The 24,824-nt window shown below is 52.7% G+C and overlaps 1 protein-coding gene across 1 annotated transcript in view; it reads left to right on the top strand.

The window, feature by feature from the left end:
• The first annotated feature begins 5,503 nt into the window (after positions 1 to 5,503).
• The window catches only part of CPD (carboxypeptidase D), a 28,438-nt gene continuing 9,117 nt past the window's right edge, over positions 5,504 to 24,824 (top strand). The window contains exons 1-11 of the mRNA XM_054208642.1: positions 5,504 to 6,205; positions 8,915 to 9,162; positions 17,325 to 17,467; positions 18,191 to 18,360; positions 18,984 to 19,351; positions 19,760 to 19,951; positions 20,856 to 21,023; positions 22,621 to 22,730; positions 23,152 to 23,254; positions 23,730 to 23,872; positions 24,483 to 24,652. Coding sequence (XP_054064617.1) covers positions 5,535 to 6,205; positions 8,915 to 9,162; positions 17,325 to 17,467; positions 18,191 to 18,360; positions 18,984 to 19,351; positions 19,760 to 19,951; positions 20,856 to 21,023; positions 22,621 to 22,730; positions 23,152 to 23,254; positions 23,730 to 23,872; positions 24,483 to 24,652 — 2,486 coding nt within the window. The 5' untranslated portion in view covers positions 5,504 to 5,534. The remainder of the gene's footprint in view (positions 6,206 to 8,914; positions 9,163 to 17,324; positions 17,468 to 18,190; positions 18,361 to 18,983; positions 19,352 to 19,759; positions 19,952 to 20,855; positions 21,024 to 22,620; positions 22,731 to 23,151; positions 23,255 to 23,729; positions 23,873 to 24,482; positions 24,653 to 24,824) is intronic.

Raw genomic sequence — 24,824 nt, 5'->3', positions numbered from 1 at the left:
CAACGGCAGGATCCTGTTTTGCAATGGGCTTCGAGATGTGCTGGAAGAAGAGAGACCAGAAAAGCAAGGTGTTACTTGGCCAGAGGCACCGAAAGGCAGCATTTTCAAACTGATAAGAATTACTTTCACAATGGCTTTTTATACTTTTCTTTTTACACGGGGCGTAATTATCTCGTGGGTGTCTTAATTACTGAGGTCTAGGGTTTTGTGGGTTGCGTTATCCACCTTTTCATTACGTTTAGGAGGGACATAAACCTCATGTTCCAGAATGTAGAGCAGCCACAGATGACTCAGACTGGGAGGAACCTCTTCGGTGAGGCGGATACTCCGGAACTCTCCGCGGCAAAGGGTCCAGCCCTCTCGTTTGAGCAGTTTGGATCGGGCACCGTCAGGGCTGGATTAGACACACCGTGGGCTGGAGCCAGAGCAATCCACCACCGCGGTTCCTGCTTCTCATCCCGCTGGCAACAGTGGACCGACAAACCCAGAATAAGACGGATGTTTAATATGAGACTGACCACTCCCGAAAGGAATTCATTAATAAACACCAGCCTATTCCTGGGTGTAATCCAAGCTTTAGAAACCCGAGAAGAGAAGATTTAGAACGTGATAGAGATTGGGAAGAAGTCTCTTTTCCACTGGGTCTCCTACTCCAAACTTCACGGCAGTTTGGGTACCGCGCGGTTACCCCCAGCGCCTGCAGGGCCAGGGGGCACAACGCTAATCCCCGGCACTTGCACCGGGCAGGCGAGAACTCCCTTTGTATTCAGCAGCCTTGTGAGGGCTGAAGGTTGCTCTGGGAGCCCGGGGCATAGCAGGATCTGCACAGACGTGTGGAAGCTGGGGATCGTATCTGTGGGTTGCTTTGTCGGGCAAAACAACGCCTGTAACACAGCTGTAATCCTGCTCCAGAAAACACGTTTCTGCAACCGCGCCTGAGGCTCCGCTCAGAGGCTGCTCCCGTCTCCCCGCTCCTTGTGGTTCCCTGCTCCTAATCCCTTTTTAATATGCGGTGCTACATATTTTGCAACACTTCCATTGTTGGGGGAATGACTGTAACACCCAAACCCACTGCCTCCGCTTGCCAGATAGCTGGGCTGGAAAGCGCGGCTGTCAGGGAACGCGACTTGAACTTACTCGACACTCCTGCTCCCTCCCACAAAACCCATTTTTCCCCAAGTATAAAGATCATGAAGATGCGAAGTGCCCTGATTTCTCAGACTCCTGGCCCATACCCTCCATATCGCCCGCTGTTAAGGATAGACAGTTCTCAAGTGTTTTTTTCATAATTTTGTAAATAATTCTATTCTCTGATGGTCATTCTAGAAAAGGTCCCACATTGTGACATGGAACGCAGAGGAATGATAAGTGGTTTTTATTCTCAGGAAGGAACAAGAATAGCAAAAAGAGCACCAAATCAGTGAATATTTTGATATTTTAAAACAAATTGCGTAGAGGGCATTAAACATTCAAATGAAAAGTAGGCGTTAATGAAGAAACGAATTCTGAGTAAAGCCAAGAGAAGCCCTCAGGAAGGTGAAGCTCCAGCACAAGTGTTGGACGCGGATGCCATCTGCTGGATACCCACCCCTGGGCGCTGCCAGCCCTGCAGGAGAGTGTCCTGGGGGGAGTCACCTTCTCCCAGCCCTGGAAACAGGACGAGATCCCTGTGATCACCACGGCAGAAGCTCAGAGACAGTAAATCCTGCGGGAAGCTAAAGCAATGGGCACGGACATGGACTTCTGGACAGGGCTGCCGAAAGCTTTGGGCTCAGATGAGGAGGAGGACGAGGATGCATTTCTGAGATTTTTTTTTTTCCACCGGCGTTGTGGGAAGTCCCCCGCGGAGTCTGTGCTCCTGGTGACGCAACAAGGAACCATATCCTGGGCTTTTACTGATACTGCTATACTCATATTTCTCTTTCAGAAGCGTGAGTAAATTAGGCTTCGAGAACCTCATCTCTCTAAAATCATCACATTAAACAATCGCTCCTACATCTTTTAAACTCTTCCTCTTCGAAGTGTGTGCAAGAAATGGAAAAAACATGTTCCAGGAAGGGAAGTCTAACCTTTAATCAAGAGCATCGAGGCACTTGCCGGTGTCTGCTGGGCGGTGCAGAGAGCAGCCGGGGATGGTGGGAACCCTTCGGACTGTGCACGAAAGCCCCAGCAAATCGCTGCAGCGCAGGCGGCACGGCTGGCCCTTCCCAGCAGTCAGCACCGGTCCCCCTCTCTCCGAGCTGCTCTGAGAAATATGGTCCCAAATAAAAGGAAATGTGAAAAGAACTTGGCATTAAATTAGCCATATAGGTCCCCCGCAGGAGATAAAAGTGACTTATCTGTATTAAATTCCACTTAAATGTTGGCCCTTGTCGTTTCCCCTCCAGGGAGTCCTGGTTAGCAGCTGTCAGCATTCACACCTGGCAGCGCTCGGGGGGATTAATACTATTAGTCTTTGCTTTGCATCATCCACTCGTGAAACTCCATTTTCTACTTGATCGAACCGATTTGAAGGCGCTCACCTGCCTCAGGCACAGGGTAAGACCGTATCGTAGCAGAGATCATCTGCCAGGTTGCCATGACTTTGTTCTTTTTCTGGGCAGAAAACCCGCCTCTGCCACAATGGGCTGGACTTGAGAAGGGTTTTGTTTTCCTCTGGGAAACAAAAATCCCTGAGGATGATGCTAAGCCGGAATGCCTGTTTCTTGCCTGTTTTAGATGTTCTCTGATGGCCAGCACAGGACATTCCCTAGCAGTATTCCCAGATCTGCTGCTTTTTCAAGACTATATTCTGCTGTAGCTGCTCTCCAGCCTGGATCTCGGATATTTTTGTCTACCTAGGAACTTTCGTCACCAGTGGGATTTCTTGGAAGTGCTGTGCTGGAAAACCAAGGGCTGATTTGATCTAGTGAAGTGCTGCCAAACTGTATTAGCAGCTCTAACTTCCCTGCTGTGGCGTCATCCCTCCTTCCTCGTGCGAAGAATCTGCAGAGACCGAGCTGCTCCATCTTTCCAGTTCACGGGGAACCACGTGCTGCCCAGCCTTCAGGAGGAAACCTCCTTCCTCCTCTGTGGCTAGAACCACTGCAGGGGCGTTTGTAAGGGAAAAGCCACAGCCCCTGAGGAACCACCTTCTGGAGTGCGGGGATGAAGCACGAGCACAGGGAAGAGCTGAGGAGGAAGAGGAGGAGGAGGAGGCGGCTCCTTGCAGGTTGGTCCCTAATCTACGGTCTTGCTGACCCAGGGATCCGGAAGACAGAGCTCTCTTAGGTTGTCCCAAGGAAATGAGAAGGTTTTGTTGTTACTGGCCGCTGAGAAAAGGAGTGGATGAGTCACCAGTCTTCTGCCACATGCTGCTTTTACAATTGGTTTGTTGAAATTCCAGACAACTGGGCTTTTATCAGCGAAAAAGGGAAATGAGCTCAGTTACTCCGTGTAAATCCAGAGCAATTTATCTGTAGACTGAGGGCTTAAACCGATGAAACAGTGATCACTTTTGAGACAGCCAAATTCCCTCTTGACGTTCCTTCTCCCTTTTGGTTTAAGAACGTCCTGATGACCAAGGTCTTTTGGCTTTTCCAGTTTAATTAGATCTGGGGCATCTTTCTGACAGGTAATCCCTGGTCCCTGCTTGTCCTTCTCCTAATGACTGCGCAGCACAGATGAGCCCCAAGAAAGAGAAGCCAATTTACTCTCCTTCTCCTTGGGGCCCTTTTGGTGCTGTACCACGCTTGGCTTCCACAAAGCTTTGCACCGTCTGATCTCTCACGCAAAGGATCCTGGAATGCAGCGAGAAGAAAGAGTCATACCACTGACGGTTCCCCTGAAAGTCAGTTTTATTTGCGAGACTCGGGGTGTGTGTCTCCAACAGGAAATGCCAGAGCTGGGAAGCAGATGTCTACATGAGATACTACCAAAAAGTTAAACAGGAATCGACACGACCTGCTGTCGGAGATGGCCACTTTCAATGTTTTATGGACTGCGTTGCGTTTTGCAGAGTCAGCACTTCTGCCTGTTATTCCTTATCATCTCGCCTGCCTCAGAAAAGGAATTAGCAAAGATCTGAATGGAGGGAGCCCCGCAGTACTATTTATATATCTTCTCAGGCACCCCGTTCTGCCGCAGCTCACCGTACAGCAACGTGCCATACAAAACATCAAAGGGTGTTAAAATGTCTTTAATCCCCTGGAGGTCCGGTCTGAGCTGGTGGCGCAGTCGGGACAGGCCACATGCGCTTCCCTCCAGGAAGACGGGCATCGGGAGCTGCACTTTGGCCCCTGGGAACCGCAGCTTGTCACCGTGCCAAGGCAAGAGGCCACCCTGCTCCTTTCAGCTCCAGCCATGTTTGCATTTAGGCTTTAATAGATTATATTATATTGTTATTTATATTGTATTGTATTGTGTTATGTTATGTTATGTTATGTTATATTATATTATATTATATTATATTATATTATATTATGTTTAGGCTTTCTTAGCACAAGAAGGACATGGATCTGTTGGAGTGAAGCCAGAGGAGGCCACAGAGATGCTCTGAGGGCTGGAGCCCCCCTCCTGTGAGGACAGGCTGAGAGAGCTGGGGTTGTTCATCCTGGAGAAGGCTCCGGGGAGACCTTGTAGTGGCCTTCCAGTACCTGAAGGGGCCTACAGGAAAGCTGGGGAGGGGCTGTTTGCAAGGGCATGTGGTGACAGGACAAGGGGTAATAGCTTCAAACTGGCAGAGGGTAGATTTAGATGAGATATTAGGAAGAAATTCTTTGCTGCGAGGGTGCTGAGCCCCTGGCCCAGGTTGCCCAGAGAAGCTGTGGCTGCCCCATCCCTGGAGGGGTTCAAGGCCAGGTTGGCCGGGGCTTGGAGCAACCTGGGCTGGTGGGAGGTGTCCCTGCCCAGGGCAGGGGGTGGCACTGGGTGGGCTTTATGGTCCCTTTCAGCTCGAACCATCCTGTGATTCTATGATTTATCTTTCGGAGGGGATTCTGCTGCAACAGCGTGCCGTGACACCCCTCCGAGGTACGGGGAGCATCGCCGTGCGCTGGTCTTTGCCCCCCTGTATGCAATAACTCGGTTTTGGGTTATTACTACTGTCTGCGGCACCGGTGAGCGCCGTGGCGGGGCCCGGCGGGGGCTGTCGGGAGGGGGGGCACTGGGCGCGGGACGCCGAAGGCCGCTTTGTCCCGAGGGAGGAATTACAGTGACCTCCTCGGGGACCGCAGCCGGTTGTCGCCGCCGCCGCCCCCGCCACCGGCGGCCCGGCCCCGCGCCCGCCGCCCCGGGGGCAGCGCGGGCGACCACGGCGGCGCGGCCGGCAGGGGGCGCCGCAGCGCTCCCGACGCCCCACCTCCTCGTGACGCAGCGCTCCCCGCCTCCTCTCATTGGTCTCTCGCCGCCTCGCCCTAGCGGCACCCCTCTCCCGGCCGTCGCTCATTGGCTGGCGGAGGAAGGAGCGCCCGCCCCTGGGCGGGGCCAGCGCTCGCCGCCTCCTCCCGCTGCCCGGCGGCTCGGCGGAGCGGTGAGGCCGGGCGTGCGGCGGGGCCATGGCGAGCGCGGCGCGGGGGCTCGGCCGGCGGCGGGGGCCGCTGCTCCCGCTCCTCTGCGCGCTGCTGCTGCTGGGCCCGGCCCGCGCCGCACACATCAAGAAGGCGGAGGCGGCGGCGCCCGGCGAGGCGCTGCGGTACCTGCACTCGGCCGAGCTGGGCGAGGCGCTGCGGGCGCTGGCGGCCGCGGCCCCCCCGGGCCTGGCGCGGCTCTTCAGCATCGGCCAGTCGGTGGAGGGGAGGCCGCTGTGGGTGCTGCGCCTGACGGCGGGGCTGGGGCCGGAGCGGGCCGGCGAGGAGCCCGGCGGCGCGGCCCTGCCCGGGCGGCCGCAGGTGAAGCTGGTGGGGAACATGCACGGGGACGAGCCGCTGGCCCGGCCGCTGCTGCTCCGCCTGGCCCAGGAGCTGGTGCGGGGCTGGGCCGGCGGCGAGGAGCGCATCGTCCGCCTGCTCAACACCACCGACCTCTACCTGCTGCCCAGCCTCAACCCCGACGGCTTCGAGCGCGCCCGGGAGGGCGATTGCGGCGGCGGCGGCGCGGAGGGCGGCCGGGAGAACAGCCGCGGCCGCGACCTCAACCGCAGCTTCCCCGACCAGTTCGGGATCGCCGAGCCCGACCTGGAGCCCGTCCCCGAGGTGCGAGCTCTCATCGCATGGATGCGCCGCAACAAGTGAGTGCTGCCCGGACCGACCTCCTCCAACCCCCGCGCCCGGCACGGCCGGCACCGCGCTCCGGGAGAGGGGACCCTCGGCTCCGCTGCTGGCGGCCTCCGCTCGCTTTCGGCCCTTCCCGGTCCTTCCCAGCAGGGCTTGGGGGGGAAAAACGCCACTTCCCACCATAGAACGGTTTGGGTTGGAAGGGACCTTAAAGCCCACCCCGTGCCACCCCCTGCCCTGGGCAGGGACACCTCCCACCAGCCCAGGTTGCTCCAAGCCCCGTCCAACCTGGCCTTGAACCCCTCCAGGGATGGGGCAGCCACAGCTTCTCTGGGCAACCTGGGCCAGGGGCTCACCCCCCTCACAGCAAAGAATTTCTACCTGAGATCTCATCTAAATCTCTTCTCTGCCAGTTTAAAACCATTCCCCCTCATCTTTTTGCTACACTCCCTTTGACAAAGAGTCTCTCCCCATCCTTCCAGTTTCTCCCCAGCCTGCCTCCTGTGCTGGGCTGGGCTGTTTTTGCAGCTGGGCTAACCCTGGTGCCAGCTGAGCGGGTCGGTGGCCACAGTTTGCCATGCACCTGCAGAGGAGCCACCCTAGCCCCTCTGGGTACAGCCCCTGCCTCTGTGGCCATCTGTGTGTCTCCATTCTCTGGGAACCCACAGCTGGAAACTCTTGTCCGCTTCGTCTTCAGCTTGTCTGTGGGTCTTGCTCTTGGGGCCGATAATGCTTTCACCACGAGCTATGGGATGCTTAAAATATTTGGGGTTAAGTATATAACTTCGGGGTACAGATATGTTAACAGAAGAGTTGTGTGGAGCAGGGCTTCCCCCATCTTTGTGTTTGATGGAAAATTCCTTGGATTTAGCAATAATGCTCTGTGCAGCAGCGTTTCCAAGTGCAGTCCCTGCTCCTACAGCCCTCATCCCCATCTGTCCTCCTGTGGAAGCATGCAGGACCGGGCCTTCAGTGCCCACGCTGGCCAATTGGGCTCTGGCCTTCTGAGGGGGTGAATGGTGGGAAGCTGCTGTGTCCGGAGCTGGGGAGCTGGTGCCTGGGAAGCCCAGCTCTGGTTAGGGGCCCTGGGAAGTGCAGCGGCCAGGCTGGGCACTGGCTCTTCATTTGCTGTGTGTTCTTTAGAGAGCTGCGGAAGGTCCAGACCACTAAGGTCAGCCCACCCAACCATGTGAAGTTGTGCAGAGAAAGCCAAAATGCAAAGTCTGATCGGATACGAGCAACGCACTGAAATGAACTGTGGCCCTCTTCCCAAAATGGGGATAGAGAGGAATGGAGGGGGGATGGCCCATGGCCACGGTGGGCTCTAGGGCTTTGGTTGGATCCAGCCAACACGCACAACATAAAGCAGCAAAATTTGCTTGGATAAACTATCTTTGTTGAAACTTGGTGGATGGTGGTTATTGCTCTGGAGGAATTGCGTGAACTGCACCAGTAATTGCTTGTCCTAAAAATCCTTTAGGGCAGCTCTGATGCAGCGGTCTGCATCAAAATCCCTCCAGACTTGGTTCAACTCAAAATTAGTTACTAGGGAAACTCATGCCCATTCTTAATATAACTTTGAAAATACCTTATTTTTATTTTTTGGTAAGCATTGGAGGTGGGATTTGCAGGTAAGCCAGGGTGAAACGCAGGAGGAACAGGGTGCCTTGTGCATCCCTCTGCCTGGCAGCACCAGTTAATGCTGGTACGGTTGTTAAACTAACATAACCACTGATAGAAAAATGAAGGAGTAAACAGAACTGTTTGATCAAAAAAAAAAAGATATACCGGAGGGGGTGTAACGCAATTCGTGTGTGCTATTTTAAGCAAGGCAAAGGTATTGGTCACGTTACCTCTGCTCGGAACCTAAATCCCATTTGACCGCATGAGGAGGAGAGCTCTTTCCCCCCTCCACGCTCTATTTGGTGGAAAGAGAAGGAGCAGAGACAACTACCTTTGGGGAGTCATTGAAATGCTTACGCTGCCTGTGCTCAAATTGAAGTGTGATATAGGGCACGCTGTGCTGTGTTTTCTGACTTGGGTTTTTAACGCCTCTGTCACACGTCCAGATTTTACTTACGCAAGTCAGTTCTGTTGTACGTACCAGGCCTTGCTCAAAGCTTGACGAAGAGCCGTGTATATCGCTTTATGCACAGGGCGCTGCTCGTCTGTCACCGGGTTTGAGGGCTCTGTCTTAGGCTGAAGCAAGAAACTTGTTTCATCTCCAGTAATGCCAGATATCAGTTTGGGGAGTGAATAAACCAGTCCTGAGAGTTGGTTTGTTGCAAAAAGCTGCTGATTTCTCCACCGTGCTCCCACTTGGATGCTGTTCAGATGCTCTGACAATCCTACTTGCTGTGGTGGAGGTTGCTGTTAATACAAGGGGATACGTCTTCTAGAACGGCATATCTTTTTGTCCAACAGTAGCCGACGGACAAGTGCATATCTGTTAACGTAGCCTTGGTGTAGCTACAGCTTCATGGACGTTCTCCCTGCACAGGGCTGACGGAGCAGGGTCTGATCCCTTCCTCTTCCAAAGTAGCCTTACTGCTGGGCAGCTCGTCCAGCAGGCGCATTTTGCCTCGTTAATCCCAAATAGAATTTGGAGGTTCCTGAGAATGCGTTTTGGGTGGGAAGGCAGCAGAATAACTGGTTGGGTGGCTGTAGCTGGCTTCCTGTTGAAGTTGTTCCAGTATGACGACTCTTCTCCTTCCCAACCCCAGGTTTCTGCTCTCCGGCAATCTCCATGGTGGCTCAGTGGTGGCAAGCTATCCCTATGACGACTCTCCCACGCATAAGCCCACAGGAGTCTACAGTAAATCAGCTGATGACGAAGTGTTCAAATATTTGGCAAAAGCTTATGCGTCCCATCACCCCATAATGAGAACTGGCAAACCCAATTGCCCCGACGAGGAGGGGGAGACCTTCCAAGACGGTATCACAAACGGCGCCCAGTGGTATGATGTAGAAGGTAAGCTGTGCTGGAGCATCACGCTAACTCTGCTCGTTTCGCTCACCTAACAGCGTCTGCCAGAAATAGTTTCTTGCTCCCATTGAGGGCTGACATCCAAACCAGAGCTGATGATCACAGGCGAGAGGACGGTGGGTGAAGTGATATTTTTAACTTCGAATGCGTTCTGGCAGCTCAAACTGAAGGGAAGCGGCATCACGGGCACACCAGTAAGGGCTTGATGAATCACAGCTTGGGAGATGTTTGTAGGGAAGAGATCACAGCAGACGGGAGGGATCTTCCTGACCCTGTTAGATGCTGGAGAGTTATCCTGCGTGCCGGAGGCTTGACTTGCCAAATGAATGTCGTTAGGTCTCCAGATGGTTGCTGAATTTTGATACAGGAAAGAGAAAGCTATTGTTAAAGGTATTTAACCAATGCTAATATTCTGTGAGGGTTTTTTTTTAACCTCCCAACTTGTAATTTTGTAAATGATTATAGAATAGCCTGCGGCAAAACTATGTATAATGATTTAAATGCGTGGTCTGAGCTAACCGCTGCCCTCGCTGGAAGTGGGGTAGGGAGCTTTTCTGTGAACTCTGCTGTTAGACCTGTGCAGATGGCAATACCCAGTATGGCCTGTTCTTGTCCACCAGTGCGGTGGGATCTAGAAGGGATTGCAAATTCAGTTTGCTGGGGCTTCTAGGAGAGCTCCTGTTCCCTCCATTAGGCAGCTGCTGTGGAGGTGATCTGACTATAAGCGAATTACCTCCCGGTGCCACCACTCTGCCTGTGTGGAGGTGGCTCAGACACACAGTGAGCTGCTCTGTGTGCGTTGGTTTTGCCAAAAACGGGATTTAAAGGGCAGTTTATGTGATGAGATGCTCTTATGGAAAAGGCTCTGTGGGCTGGCAGAAAGAGAAGTCTTGGCCGTGTCATTAGAAGTTACGCCATTGCCATGGCCCCTCGGCGGATGTTGTACAACCGTGGCGCCACCAGGCACGGCAGGAACCTCTGTGGCGAGGACACAACAAAAACCTTGCATAAATGATCCCGAGAAGTTGCGTTGCTTTGCTGCCCCCGGACTGCTCTGCTTTCCCTCCTGCTAGGGCTGAGGGATGATGGCAGGAGTGCTGAGCAAGCCGTGAAATCGGGCATTATTTATTCCTTAGAGCTTACAGCTTAACAAATTCTAGTAAGACAGTGTCTTTCCACAACATGGGCTTCCAAAGCTGAGTCCTGTCTTAACCCTGCATCCACCTTGCTTGGGAAGGAGGGAGAGGGATCCAGCATCGGGCCTGAACACATCACCTCTGTTATTTCAGCGGTGGCTGAATCATTCCCCAGGATTTCACTGGTCAAATAGGATGTCGTGTTCAAATACGTTGCGGTTTTACCTCCCTCTCTAGCAGGTGTCTCCTTCCCTCCACCCTGCCAAGCACACCAGCCCTGGTGTTTGCTGGCTCAAGGTTCACTCCGCTGCTGTGAAAAGTCCAGCGGGAGGAAGGTTTGTGTAATCTGGTGATTTTGCTTACGAGGGAACAGGATATCCTGGATGATCTCTGCTGCCTTGTTCTGCTGGCGCTTGTTATCGGCAAACATCTCTGTCATGAGGTTCGTTAGCTGCAGCTTGCTGCCCTTGTAATGAAGTGGGATAGGTGTGCTCCGAAGGGAGGGTGGTTCCAGAGCTTCGGGTCTGGGTTCCCCTGCCCCCAGAGAGCAGCATTTTTCACTGTAGCCTTAACTTCTTCATCCTGCTGCTAGGACGCGAGACGCCGGGCTCGTGCAAGGTTTGCTTGCGGCTGTGGCACTGGTGCCTTTGTCCTCGCAGCGAGCAGTTTCACCTACTTCCCTTTCACAGGAAATGACAAGGTGTGAACCGAAGACCCGTTTTATCCGTGCTGCCATCGCTGTGGTTTATAGTATGTCCAATATCCTCCAGCTCCCAGCCCCTGCGGAAACAAAGCCTTTCGCTGTGACAAGGCGCAGCCTCGGGCTCAGCACCGATGGCTGTAGGCGATTCACGGGCAGAGATTGCAGGGAGCGTGCACTGACACCAGCTCTCAGAACGGGGTATTGCTGAAGTTGACAGACCTGCGGGGTTTCTCCCCGAAGTGGTAATTTACGTCTTGCTGCTGTGGAAGATGCACACGTGAAGGGTGATGGCCGCCCTTGGGGCACCTCCCAGGCTGGGGGGGGTTCGTGTAAAGTGTAACCCACAGGAGCTGAGATCCAGGGAAGAGCACAGGCGAACTAACCGGTACCGCAGAGGCCAGGACACGTGTATTTTGATGTTGTGTGAAGTTACTGTGTCCCTTCGGGGTTTTAGGAACAGGTTGCCCAGAGAAACTGTGGCTGCCCCATCCCTGGAGGGGTTCAAGGCCAGGCTGGATGGGGCTTGGAGCAACCTGGGCTGGTGGGAGGTGTCCCTGCCCAGGGCAGGGGGTTGGAGTGAGATGATCTTTAAGGTCCCTTCTGACCCAAACAATTCTGTGACTTAGATTGGATGTTAGGAGAAATTTCTTCACTGAAAGGGTTATCAAGCCCAGGGAAGTGGTTGAGTCGCCATCCCTGGAGGTCTTTAAAAGGCATGTAGACGTGGTGCTGAGAGACAAGGGTTAGTGGTAACCTGGCAGCATTAGGGTAATGGTTGGACCTGATGGTCTTAAAGGTCTCTTCCAACCAAAACAATTCTGTAATTTATTTTTAGTAGCAGATGAAGAGCAGGCAAAGGGGAGTCAATCGTACGCCATGTGTGACAGAAGCAGCAAAACCACCACCGTGGCTGTGTTGAGTCATCTGCCGTGCTCACCTCTGTGCCAAGGACTGCTGAGGCGCGTACCCGGACCAGGAGGCCTTTCCCAGTGACTGCAGAGTTTAAATGTGCGATAAAATGAGGCTGGGGAAATCCCAGTACCCTGCGGGAGCCGGGCTGAACTCTAGAGATAACCAGAGCCCACGGTTCTGTGAACGGTGCGGGGCACGGCGTGTGGCCTCGAATCAGGTTGTGCCAGGAGAGACTGCGGGCTCCAAGTGAGCTAAAGCCAGGAAAAACAAAGAAATGAGAACATAATGTCTCAACAGGTGGAAATTTTCCTGCCACGTTTTATCATGTGAAATCAAACGTGCTGGAAAGCCAACTGCTGTGGCGTTCATTGTCCCAGAGTTACCAGTTCAGGTTTATGCCGGTGCCAGACCCCATTAACTTGCGTTTGAATTTGCAAACAGCCTCTTCTGTGTGTCAAACCGAGGTGGCAAGTACAAACCATCGGAGTAATTGTTAAGGTCAAGTGTGCACAGAGAAAGATGGCTTTCCGCCAGACAGCTGAATTTGGCTTCTGCATTCCAGCTGCTATAGATAAGTCTGTGACTGGGGTGCTTTTTAGAGGCTATCTCTGTTGTACATGCTCTGACTCTTCCTTCCTTTTTAACCTCTTGGGGTTTTAACTACCAAGCGGCTGATTCAAATCAAGAAAATACACGCAAGTCTGGGCCGGCGTATGGTCCGCGTGATGTTTGGAAAGCAGTTAAGAAACTGTTTTAAGTCTTATCAGTGGGAAGGAGGTGCTTGCCTTTATTTTGTAAAGAGCCCAATTCAGAAACTGAATTCAATGTAGTGTTCAATAGGGTATTTTGTGGGCAGCTGTGGAAGGTCTTGTCCTTTACAGTCCCTTCCGAAGTTATTTTCCTTGCTGGTTTGACTGTCTCATGTCCAAGTGTTTGGGGTGTTTCTGGTGTCTATCAGAAGGGACTTCTCTGGTCGGAAGTGGATTTAGGTTACGTGTGTGCTTACTAGGTTGTTTTGGCTGTGGTTACTGGCCACACCGAGCTTCCGAACAGCTTTTAGTGGTGTCAAACTCATAAAATTGAGTGCTGAGAACAGTGGGTGCTCATGGCATCACTGTGGTGGCCTCTGTTTCCTGAGCATAGCAGAAGGCGGTTGCGCAGTGTGAGCTCTGGTAGAAGTTCTCGGCCATGTCTTTCTGGGATACGCACAATTAGCTGCCCTTATGTGTTCGTGTTTCCATAAAATACTTATTGCAAATTTTTCTTTCTTCTTGAGAAAAGGATTGGGGGTTTGAGGTTTGAAAAGGTTTGAGGGTCTGATGCCTCTTTTCATGTGTGACGTGGACTGCTGGTGGTGCAGCTCCTGGGGAGACTCTGCCCTTCTCGTTGGGAGCGCCCTGGGGAGGCTCGGGGCTGTGCCGCTCTGTGCGATGCAGCTGCTGGAGCCGGGGGCTCAAACCTCACCTCCTCTGAGCTTTAATGATTTCAGATTAATGGACCAAAACATTCCTCTGCCCGTTTGTGCTGCTGCTGGTGCTCGCCCGGTCTCATGCTACAAGGCAGTCGGTTCTGTCCACAGAGTAAGCGATTGGTGCCACGTATTTAATCACGTCTCTGGGTTGCTCTGTGCCATCTGCTCTCTGTGCAGAGCAGGCAGGACCGTTTCTCTGCTTCGACTCAGCTGCGGGTCTCTCATCTCCTAACGTCTGCTTTAGTGAGAGCTGAAATGAGAGAGATTTCTCCATAGCACCGTTTGAAAATAGAGTCCTTCCTGGCTGGCCTGGAAGGCTTCTCCAGGCACGTGGTGTATTTATGGTATCTGGGTCCCCGGGCTTGACTCTAGAGAGCTGCATTCTCCTGCTTGCCTGACTGGTGGGGAGCTTGGCAGGGAGCAGAGACGTGCGTGCCGGAGTGAACTCTGTGCTGCGAGAGGGCTGGGATATCCTTGCCTGAAGTGCAGCAGCCCTGGTGCTCGAGGAGTGGGACAGAGCAGGGGAGGGATTTGTTCTGAGCATTTTTGTGACCTACTGCCAGCAAGAGAGTCATTTGCTGTGACTGTAAGCTGCTCACTTTTGCTTTACTCACTGGTAAAGCAGGTGTGATGCTTCCTTGGGAGGCTGAAGCTTTACGCGGTGTGGGCTAAAAGGCACCCTGTGATTAAAAAATGCTGGAATTGATCCAGCAAGTTATCCCAGCTATTACCCAAAGAGGTAAGTAGAATAGAAGCTCTGTAGTCTGACTGTCCGCTGCCTTGGATGTGCTTTTTCTGTCTGATCTTTGAAGGTAGTGCTGTGCTGATGCTGGGCTGCGTGCAGCTCTCTCTTTACACCTCCAGATCTTCTGCAGGGCCAGGAGAGGCTGTGCAGATGGTATATGGAAAAATACGTAATTCCATATGCTGTAAAAATAACTGTCCTGCTCTGCAACAGGGCCGTGGAGGGCAAATATGTGCAGCGGCTACAATCCAAATTTTCAAGCATACAACGGACTACTTTCTCAGAGAGACAGTTGTACTGAAATTGATGTAGCAAGCTCTAATTTAGACCGTTGCTGCTCTATTATGGGTGAGCATCTGTCCTAAATTTGCTTGAATGGCAGATGAAGCACTAAATATGCTTCACGATGGCTCTGGTTTACGTATGGATGTTTTCAAATGCATTAGCGTCCTGCTATGAACAGATGGTTATGGGCTGGCAAATTGTTTCACTCTGCGTGGTGTTTACTGGCGAGAGAGCAGCCTGCTGTGGGTTACTTTTCTGAGCCTGGTAACAGGAGCCGAATAAAACTGAGCACGTATCAGATTTGCAGGCCTTGTTCCTCTAACCTCTTGAACTGAGGTTGAGAGTTTCAAAGTCCTCAAAAACTTTTTTTGGCCCCTTGTGCCGGACAGAAAAGTCTCTTTCCTGTTTTGATCTCAGCCCGTGCGGAAGCTGCAATGCTCTCTATCTGGCGGCGAGTGACGTTTTGATTTGTTATATTAAAAGCTTCGTGTTCCCTGAGCAGCAGGCTCCCAGAAGAATCGAGAGGAACTGGGACGTCTTTGATCTGGTCCCATCCAGCACATCTTCCCAGGGGTCTGTTCTTCTAAATCCGACTTTGTGCTGTCAGCCCACCTCTGGGTTACCCGAGTGCGGTGGGGCTGTTGAAGTCAGAGCAGCCGTCCCTGACCTTTTGGGAGAGCGAATGCTCACAGCCATCGCATTTATTGTAAGACTCCTCCGCATGGTAAAGCGCTGCCGATGGCTTTTCATGTCCGTGCAATAACACAGCCTCTGCAGATGCCAGGCAGTGCATTTGCATCGTGGTGTTGATCCATTCTGGCCCGTTAATTGCCTGGCACCATGGAGGGTCCCTGGCTTGCAAAGGAGCTTGTGAATGATTAGGAAACTGCTCAGACAAAGCAGGTGAGGTTTATTGGCGTAGCGCTAATGTAGCACTTCAGTGGGCAATGCAAAGGATGGGAGTACAAAGTGTACGTTTCTTACAGACTTGCCTGCTGGGGTCCTGCAGGCTGGTGCCACCACACATGCCGCGGGCCATCTTCTGCTTTCCTTCCTCCTGGAGTTTCCATCTGCCTCCTGCGGAGTGAATGTATAGCTGTTCCATGGCAGATGGGCTTCTGAGAGCCCGTTTGACTTTCTCAATTCATCCAGAAGAGACCCATTGGCTGGGCCCCCGTGTCCAGCTGGCACCCATGGGAGTTCTTCAGTCGGTGCCCGGAGGTCTCTGGGCTGAGTGGTCCCAGGCGCTGCTGTGTGGGTTGGGATGGAGCCATCTGAGCAGTGGTGGCCAAGGCCGTGGCATGCCAGTCTCTCTGGATTATAACCGTAGAAGGTTGTGTAACCCGGAAGATATCATCAGTATGCGTAAAACTCCATCCTGACACATAACTGCCCGTTGTGGTGGTGGGAACAATCCTCTCATGTGGCCATGACATCTGGCTACAGTCATGTAGTGGGATTTGTCTGGGTGACTCCGAAACCTGTTTCACAGACTTGTGGTGGTTTTGGAATGTCCTTTTTTGCTACTGAAGACTCCTGTGAATGTTCAGAGGGCTGAACGTTTGCAGCCTTCAGCAGCATGCTGAAGTCTGAGCTCCAGATCGTGTCAATAGCTGCAGCCCTGTGGTCCTGCTGGTACATGATTCATTCCTGCTTGAGAGACAGGTTTGCTTGCTGAGGGCTGAACGTAAACTTCAGCAAATGGGGTCAGGACACTCGCTGGAACAAGGTCACCTTTTTGTTTCGTAGCAGTGCTTGTGGTTTCTCTGAAGGGCAAGAACAGCAAGATTAGCTTAATACTGGGAAACAGTTCTGTGTGCTCCTGTTTTCTGGTGCTCGTGGAGGTTTGGCTGGTTTAACACTACGCTAGCAAGCTGTCTCCAGGTGATGCAACATCCTTAAATTAATTGAGACTGCTGCCTCAAAGAGGGAATGTGGGAGGAGGCTGGTGACTTGGCTGCAGGGTTCAGGGAAAAGGCCAAGTTTCCCAGGAGGACAAGTCTGTGTCCTGTTCTCCTCTTGCAGGACCTGGCTGTTGTGGGGTCACAGGAGTCCTCAGCGGAGAGGGAGGTGTCACTGCCCTCCCAGACCAAGAGGAGAGTTTTCTGAAGGGGACTTGCCGCAGTTCACTGCGTGCTGTCACCGTGTCAGACCTTGTCAGACTTCCTGCTAGGACTGCTCTAAGTATCAAGTAAATGGAGACCTTCAGATAAGGAGTTGAGGAAAAGAGCAGCTGAGGAAGCAGAGAGGGGGAAACACTGCTCTTGTTTCGTCTAGAGTTTGCTAAGATTTTTTTGGGAGAAGAGCTGCGTGGTCCTTGAAACTGATTTCGCCGTGCAGATTTGAGCTGCCACCTCCCAAGCTGACAGTCTGGTGTGTTCGTTCTTTTGTATCGGGGCCTGAAGCTCGTTTTGGGTGGAGTAACTCCTCGTGCAGGAGAAACCTCACAAAAGCTAAAGGTGGCTTGGAGCACGTAGCGAAGGACTCGGCAGCGGTAGTGTTCAAACTCCGGTGTGCCTGCCCTGGCAGCCAGGGTTTGTAGTGCCTGGAAAACATCTTCACAGTGAAATGAAGCCGTACGAATGTCCAAGTGCTGTGCTGCTGAGTTCGGCTGGCAGAGCAGTAAGACCGAAGGGACTGTCACCTTTGAGGTGTCTGTGGCCGATTTGAATGGCCCAGTGTGCTGATTACTGGGAGAAACAGAGCTCAGTCTCGACCAGCACAGGCGCTCACCATGATCTCATCTGACTTTTCTTCTTAGGTTGTTCGCCCTGGAGCTAGGGTGGCATCATGGTGAGATGCCATGGGGGGGCTGAAGAACAGGGAAAACTCTACATCCCGTGGAGAGATGTCCATACATTGCTCTCAGGTCATATCTCTGCCTCGTTTTCTCAGGTGGGATGCAGGATTACAACTACGTGTGGGCTGACTGCTTTGAGATCACGTTGGAGCTGTCCTGCTGCAAATACCCGCCGACCTCCGAGCTTCAGCAGGAGTGGGAGAACAACCGGGAGTCTCTCCTTGTGTTCATTGAGAAGGTAGAGAGGGCTGGGACGAGCATGGGGGCAGCAGCTGTGAAACCCGTGTGTTCCTGGTGGGCTGAGAGCGCCCCGTTCAGTTGCCCTTGTGGCTTTGTTTGCTGTGTGTGGTAACACAACTGCTGCAGTTGGCTGTGCAGAAGTCGGTGGCTACAAAGCTGCTGAGTACCTCTGTGGTTCTGCCCCAGTTCCCACATCCTCCATGATAACGGAGCTCCACTCAGGGGGGCCTCGTGGGGCTCAGTGTTAGACAGAGGAACTGATCAGTGCAGATCTCGCCAAGTAATGCAGAACGTATGACCTCAGTGCCATGAGTCTCCAGTGATGTTCTAAAGCACTGCTGGGACCTTGGCTTGCAGAGTCCTCTGCCAGGCTGTCGCCACGTATGAGTTGTTTAGTTCCCAGTTTAGGTTGGGAAGGGAGGCAGCTGCACTTTGTCCCACGGTATGGCCTGTAACCCTGCTGTGTTCATACTGCTGTGTGCCCATGTCAATAAAATAGGGAATTGGTTAGGGAGGATCAGTTCTGAGATCTTGCTGCCTTCCCAGTGCATGCTGGAATTCCTGTCCTTGCCATCTGGCCAAGCACTGGGCCCTTGTGTGTCTTTGCCTGGCAGCTGTCCTCTGCTGCGTTTGGGGAAGGGCAGGGGGGTATTGCTGGGCAAAGACATGGTTCCCCTGATGTTGCCTGTCTTCAGCCAGGCTCTTGCATTGTTTTCCTCAGGTCCACATTGGTGTGAAAGGCTTCGTCAGGGATGCGGTCACTGGCGCTGGCCTGGAGAACGCAACCATTGTTGTTGCCGGTATTGCTCATAACATCACAGCAGGCAAATTTGGTGATTACCACCGACTGCTTGTGCCTGGGACCTACAACGTGACCGCAGTTGTGATGGGGTAAGGTCTCTGTGGCAGCCTGCGACCACGCTGCCAACTGCTCGTGTTCCTTCACTTGATTTTATTTCCCCCCCCCCCCCCAAAGCATCTGGTGTATTTAAGGGGCTTGTCTGGAAGCCGCAGCAGTAAAGGACTCCAGCTCAGAGCTGCAGCTGTGTTTGTTCACCCCGTGCCCTGCTGTGGCAGGGTGCTGTTGGATGCACAGCGTCTCTGTCGCCTTTGCTCGATGGCTTGTATCAACCTGCAGCATACTTTGTGGGCAAAGGGAGACAGTGGAGTAGGGTCACCCCAGTATGAGTTTGTGTTGTCTCAAGTCTGGGGGTGAATGCGTAGCTTGCCCCTGGGCTAGCCCTGGGATATGCCCGTGGCTTCTTCCCCAGTGAGTCCGTAAACAAGAACTTGTGCCTCTGTGACACAGCAGGGACAGCAGCGTAGTTGGGTCTGGTGGCAGCAGGATGAATCCTGTCAGCTTGTTCGCTGGTGAATCTCTCACATAGCTGTTCTCGCATCTCCCAGTGCATTCAGGCTGGGAGGAGTAGGCTGGAGTGGTGGGGAGCCTGCAGGGGGTTTTGGCCTCTGTTCTGTAGAGTGTCCTTGCTGAAGCCAGCTGATTTTTTTCACAGTTACGCACCAGTGACCAGAGAGAACATCGAGGTGAAGGAGGGAGCTGCAACAGAAGTGGATTTCTCCTTGCAGCCAACTGTAATGCCACCAGTTCTTAACGTCACGCAGTTCACAGCAACGCCTGCTCCTGTCTCTACTGTCACCCCCACCCCCGTGCAGGCAGAGCCCCCAAGCCCAACCTCTCTCCATCAACCCGTCCAACCTGTGGACTTCCGCCACCATCACTTCCCAGACATGGAGATCTTTCTGCGGCGGTACGCCAATGAGTACCCCAACATAACCCGACTCTACTCCGTGGGCAAGTCGGTGGAGCTGCGGGAGCTCTACGTAATGGAGATCTCTGACAACCCTGGCATCCATGAAGCAGGTAACGTGGGACGTCCTTTTTAGCAGGGCCCTGGTGACAGACCCTTTGCTTTGGGAGACTGTGGGCAGAGGAAAAAGGGGCGTAGAGCTGGCACCTGTCTGAAGAGAGACTGAGCTACTTCTTGCAGTGTCCTTTCTAAAAAGACCGGGTGCAGTGGGTGGCACTAGTGTGAGTTACAGAGTGTTGCTGGGAACATCTACACTGGTCACAGAGCTCTGGGGACAGAAAAACCATTGTTTCCCCGAAACAATGTTCGTCCTTCTTGGTGTCGTGGAAGCAGAAGGATAAGTTTTAGGTAATCGCACTCAAGCCCTGCAGAAAGGCCTGAGAGAGCAATGCTCAGCGTGGTGATGTGTCTCCAAACTTTAGTGTGATTATAATTGTCTCCTTGTGGCCGTGTGTATGCAGGTGAGCCAGAGTTCAAGTACATCGGTAACATGCATGGGAATGAAGTTGTGGGGCGAGAGCTTCTCCTGAACCTCATCGAGTACCTCTGCAAGAACTTTGGCACAGATCCCGAAGTGACTGACCTGGTCCAGAGCACACGGATCCACATCATGCCATCCATGAACCCTGATGGCTATGAGAAGTCCCAGGAAGGTATTGCTGTCTGCGCTGAAACATCCGTGGGGTTTCTAGCTCTGAGAACGAGCCTTTGGGTTCATGGTACCTCTCCGAGAAGTCTGGAAGCCTTGCTGGAGCAGAAGTGCTCTCTGCACAGGGAGGCTGGGCAGGACCTTGGAGTGTGTTGTGGGATGAGTGGGTCACTGCAGGACGTGGGCGGTCAACTGACGCTTGAAGCTGTTGGAGAGAACTCTTCTGCTTCAGCAGTGCTATATGCTACCCCTGTTTGGGTCCCCTTATGGTTTGTGGCTATCCCAAGGCTTATTTTAAAAAAAAGACATTCCTTTGACACAGCTCATACTTGCTGTGCTTTGGTCCACGCTCTTAGTAAGACGTGATTTTGAAGCCAGGCTGTCTGCAGAGCACTTGTCCAAGGATAATATAGACTTTTATCGTGATGTTGAAATTGGCAAAAACATCCTTCAGGGAAGTCCTTAAAACTGCGTGGCTCTTGCAGATTGGCAGAACAAAGTCTGTCCGGAATGATTTTCTGGAAGCAGAGCTCTGCTTGGGTTTAACAAAGAGCTTGTCTGGCTGGTTTGCGAAGGTGAGCTCTGAGGTTTCTGCGGTCGTGACATGCAGCTGCTGGGGTTGTTCATGGTTCCCTGCCTTTCTGCTAGCTGTGGTCTGACTGGCACGGAGAGCCTGTGCAAACACCCGCGGAAAGGGCCCCGGACACCTTTGTGCACAGAATAGGCCTGTTGCTGAAGGAGAATGTGGGTGTCCCCTTGCTCTGGGCTGTAGGAAGCCAGCGCTGTTGTGCTCTCTGCTGTCTTCCATTAATTGATAGTTGTTATTGCTGTAGTTAAGGGGATGAAGCCTCTGCACCGAAATGGGAACTTGCGTAGGGCACAAGCTTGAATTTGTGTTTAATTTTCAGGAGACAGAGGAGGTACTGTTGGCAGAAACAACAGCAACAACTACGACCTGAACCGGAACTTCCCAGATCAGTTTGTCCATGTGGCAGACCCTCCGCAGCCAGAAACTCTTGCTGTCATGACCTGGTTGAAGACATACCCGTTTGTGCTCTCAGCAAACCTGCATGGAGGTACGGCAGCCGAACTGAGCTCCTTCCTCTGCACTGAGCTTCGGGGGATGGGAGTTTGCAGGGATACCTCCGCAGTGTTCTAGGTGTGATCCGAGGAGCTCTGGCAGAGAGCCCCCTGCCTTTGGCTTTGCTATGAGATGGCAGGAGTGAATGCAGCCAGGTTCCTGCCACAGGGGTAAGGCTATTTCCAAAGAATCACAGAATGATGGGGGTTGGAAGGGCCCTCTGGAGATCATCCCATCCAACCCCCTGCCAGAGCAGGGTCACCCAGAGCAGGTGGCACAGGAACGTGTCCAGGCGGGTTTGGAATGTCTCCAGAGACGGAGACTCCCCCATCTCTCTGGGCAGCCTTTGCCAGGGCTCTGCCACCCTCACAGTGAAGCAGTTCCTCCTCCTGTTGAGATGGAACTTCCTATGGTCAAGTTTGTGCCCGTTACCCCTTGTCCTGTCCCTGGGCACCACTGAAAAGAGCCTGGCCCCATCCTCCTGACGCCCACCCTTTCAGTATTTATAAGCGTTGATAAGATCCCCCCTCAGCCGTCTTTTTTCCAGACTAAAAAGACCCAAATCCCTCAGCCTTTCTCCATAAGAGAGGTGTTCCAGTAAAACAAACCCTTTGTTTGTGCTGCTGGAAGATGGATCAGAAGCTGGAAACAGGGTGAAAACCGTGTCCCCAAGCACATTTGTAGGGAGTTGAAGAGGCTGCTGGGAGGATCGCAACCGCTGCTCTGGAGGGAGCACATCCTTTGGGGAGTAGCCAGCTCACTGCCTTTGGGAGGTGGGAATGGGCTCTTGTCAGCGGCTGCTCAGCAGCTGGCTCTGGGAATGTGATACAGCGCTGTGGCTGTTGGAGGCTTCGCAGTATTTATAAAATGAAGGGAATGAGATGTAATCCTGAGGGTTCCCTGGCTTGAATTGCAAGGCGGAACTATGAAATTTGCCGTAATTTAATTATCTTTTTTTTGGAGTGATCTAAATTAAGTCTCTGTATTACAGCTTATTCCCTAGACGGTTTGTCTGCTGGCTTGTAGCTGTGGTAACTTGCAGGTGGTTGCTTTGTGCTAGTGTGTTTAATTTGGTGGTGCAGAAGTATCGTGTGTGGGTACGGGGGAGCTGGCAGGTCTCCAGCAGCGGTGGTGCCTGGGGTTCCACGGCGCTATTAGTACAACTTGCGTAGGGGAAGCTTCAGTAAGCCGAGGATGTTCTAGTCTGTCAGTGCTTGCAATAAACTCCAGAAGGCTGAAAGACTGCGGCAGTTGGGCCAAGGGCACCGTGCATGTTCTAGGAAATTCCGCCCCTTGCTTTCTCGCCTCTGTGAAAGTGCTTATTACGTGGTTGTGCGAATCCTGCCTGCACGTAGGAGCCAAACCTTTGATGTGTCATGGCTTGGGTTCACCTTCCCAACTGGGTGTCGTCTTATCTCTTCCTGTGCTCGTGTTGTCTCTTCTAGCAACTGGGCTTAATGCTTTGTTTAATGCCAAGTCTTGAGAAACAGAAGACTTGGCACTCCTTGGAGAAAAAGAAAAACTTCCCCTCTTAGGCTGAGGGAGCACTTGGAAAGCATGCAAGTACGAGTCAAAGCTTGTTTCCCCTGCAGGTTCTCTGGTGGTTAATTACCCCTTTGATGACGATGAACAAGGAGTAGCCATATACAGTAAATCCCCAGACGACGCTGTGTTTCAGCAGCTGGCGCTTTCCTACTCCAAGGTAAAGCTCTAACGGGAAAACGGGCACATCCTGCTGGGTTAACTCCTGATGCTGTCGGGAAGCTCCTGAGCAGCTGGTAGAGGAGGGCGCAGGTACCGTGGGTGCCTGGTGTTGCAGGGCCCGGCGGGAGGCTCTTGTTCCATGTCCAGCACGTTCTGTCTGCAGGAGGAACGCTCTGTGCAGGCACGGGGGCCAACACGCTGAAGGGTGGGAGAGAATGCTGTAGGCGGGCCAGGAGGAGAGCGGGGATGTCTATGGGTTGGGTGTGGGTGCAGTCTCTTTGTGCTGCAGCCGAACAAACACATGCCTGCACGAACCTCTGTGTTTGGTAACCCCAAGTGTGTGACTAACGTTAGAATAAAAGTGCCGGTGGCTTTAGAGCGCGGAGACTCAGCTTCACATGTTGCTTCTTGTTTTTTAGGAAAATAAAAAGATGTATCAGGGAAGCCCTTGTAAGGATATGTACCCCACTGAGTACTTCCCGCACGGCATCACTAATGGGGCTCAGTGGTACAACGTTCCAGGTGAAGTGGACCTTAAATCTCTTGCACTGTTTGTCTCCAAGTTAATGCATGTGCAGCTTAAAGAATTTAGCCTGATCAGTCGTAAGCTCTGCACGGGTCAGCCCAGATTACTGGGACTCAGGTTTCTTTTATAACCTTTTAAATAATGTAACCAGATAGAGTTATTCCTGAGGGAAGGAATTTATAGTGTAGTTTTTCTGGCTGTTAGCAAAACGGTTTAATAAAATTTTACAGCAGTATATTAGCATGAAAGGTATTTACAAGAAGGATGGTTATTTGTCTGCTGTTTTGGCATCCCTTTGAAGCTTGAATCTTGCCCTGTGTAAAAGCCTTCTCTCTTTGGCTATAAAATGCATGCTGTAGTTTGTACTTCGTCTTCTCTACTATCTGATTTTTAAAAATTTTTTTATTTTGAGCTGTGGTACAATTGCCTTCAGCAGACCTTATCAAAACTTCTTTTACATTCCTGTTGTAGGTGGGATGCAAGACTGGAATTACTTGCATACGAACTGCTTTGAAGTGACCATTGAGTTGGGCTGTGTGAAATACCCAAAAGCTGAGGAGCTGCCCAAGTACTGGGAGCAGAACCGCCGGTCGCTCCTCCAGTTCATGAAACAGGTGAGACGCTTCGACCCCAAGCGATTGTGTGAGCTGCCCCTGGGGTTTGCGTTAGATGTGCCAGAATGAACAGGGTGATCTGCGGGCTGAAGCGAGTGCTGCTTCCTGGCCAGACTGGGCACCTGCTCCGCAGAAATCATCCCCATCAGAACATGGCTTGACTCCTCCTCTCCCCTCCTTCTCAACATACCAAAAATCTGTATGGAACCAGCAGCCAGGTGATGCAGATGTGTGCAAATATGGGCTTTTTCTTTACCACTGCCTTTTTTTCCCTGGGCTGGAGTGGCCTTTATGCGCTGTTCTGATCTGCGTCGGGGCTGGTGGTAGCGCTGTGCACCTGGGACGTGCAAACAAAGGTGTGGAGCAGAGAGTGCTCTGGTGGCACCCTGAGCCAAACAATTGCTCATTGTACTCATCAGGTGAACTTCGTCCAAGCCAGCTGCTGGCGAGTCTAACCAAAACCCTTTTGGAACATGTTACTCCCCTGGGAATGCTGAACTTCCTGGGCTGGGAGCTGGTGGGATCTGGGCGTCGGTGCTCCCACGGTGATGTGCGGGGTGGGAGGCAGAGCAAGGGCTGGCACTCAGCAGGGCTTCGGGTCTGTGTGCAGGTTCACCGTGGTGTCTGGGGATTTGTGCTGGATGCCATGGATGGAAGAGGCATTCTCAACGCCACCATCAGCGTTGCCGATATCAACCACCCGGTGACCACCTACAAGGATGGAGACTACTGGCGCCTTCTGGTCCAGGGGACGTACAAAATCACAGCGTCTGCCCGAGGGTGAGTGAGCCATGGCACAAGGAACAAACAGCCGCATGACTGACTTCCCAGTGCAGAGTAGTCCCATCGCCTCTGTCTGCAGCAGATGTAGGCATGGGTGTTTCTCCTGCCCTCTGGCTTGGGCAGAGTTAGCAACGTGATGCTACCCTCATGTCAAAGACTGCTCACCTGG

The sequence above is a fragment of the Rissa tridactyla genome, chromosome 7 (genome assembly GCF_028500815.1).
Source record: "Rissa tridactyla isolate bRisTri1 chromosome 7, bRisTri1.patW.cur.20221130, whole genome shotgun sequence".
NCBI lineage: Eukaryota > Metazoa > Chordata > Aves > Charadriiformes > Laridae > Rissa > Rissa tridactyla.
Note: the sequence above shows the minus strand (reverse complement) of the source record. Positions and strands in the feature narration are given on the sequence as shown.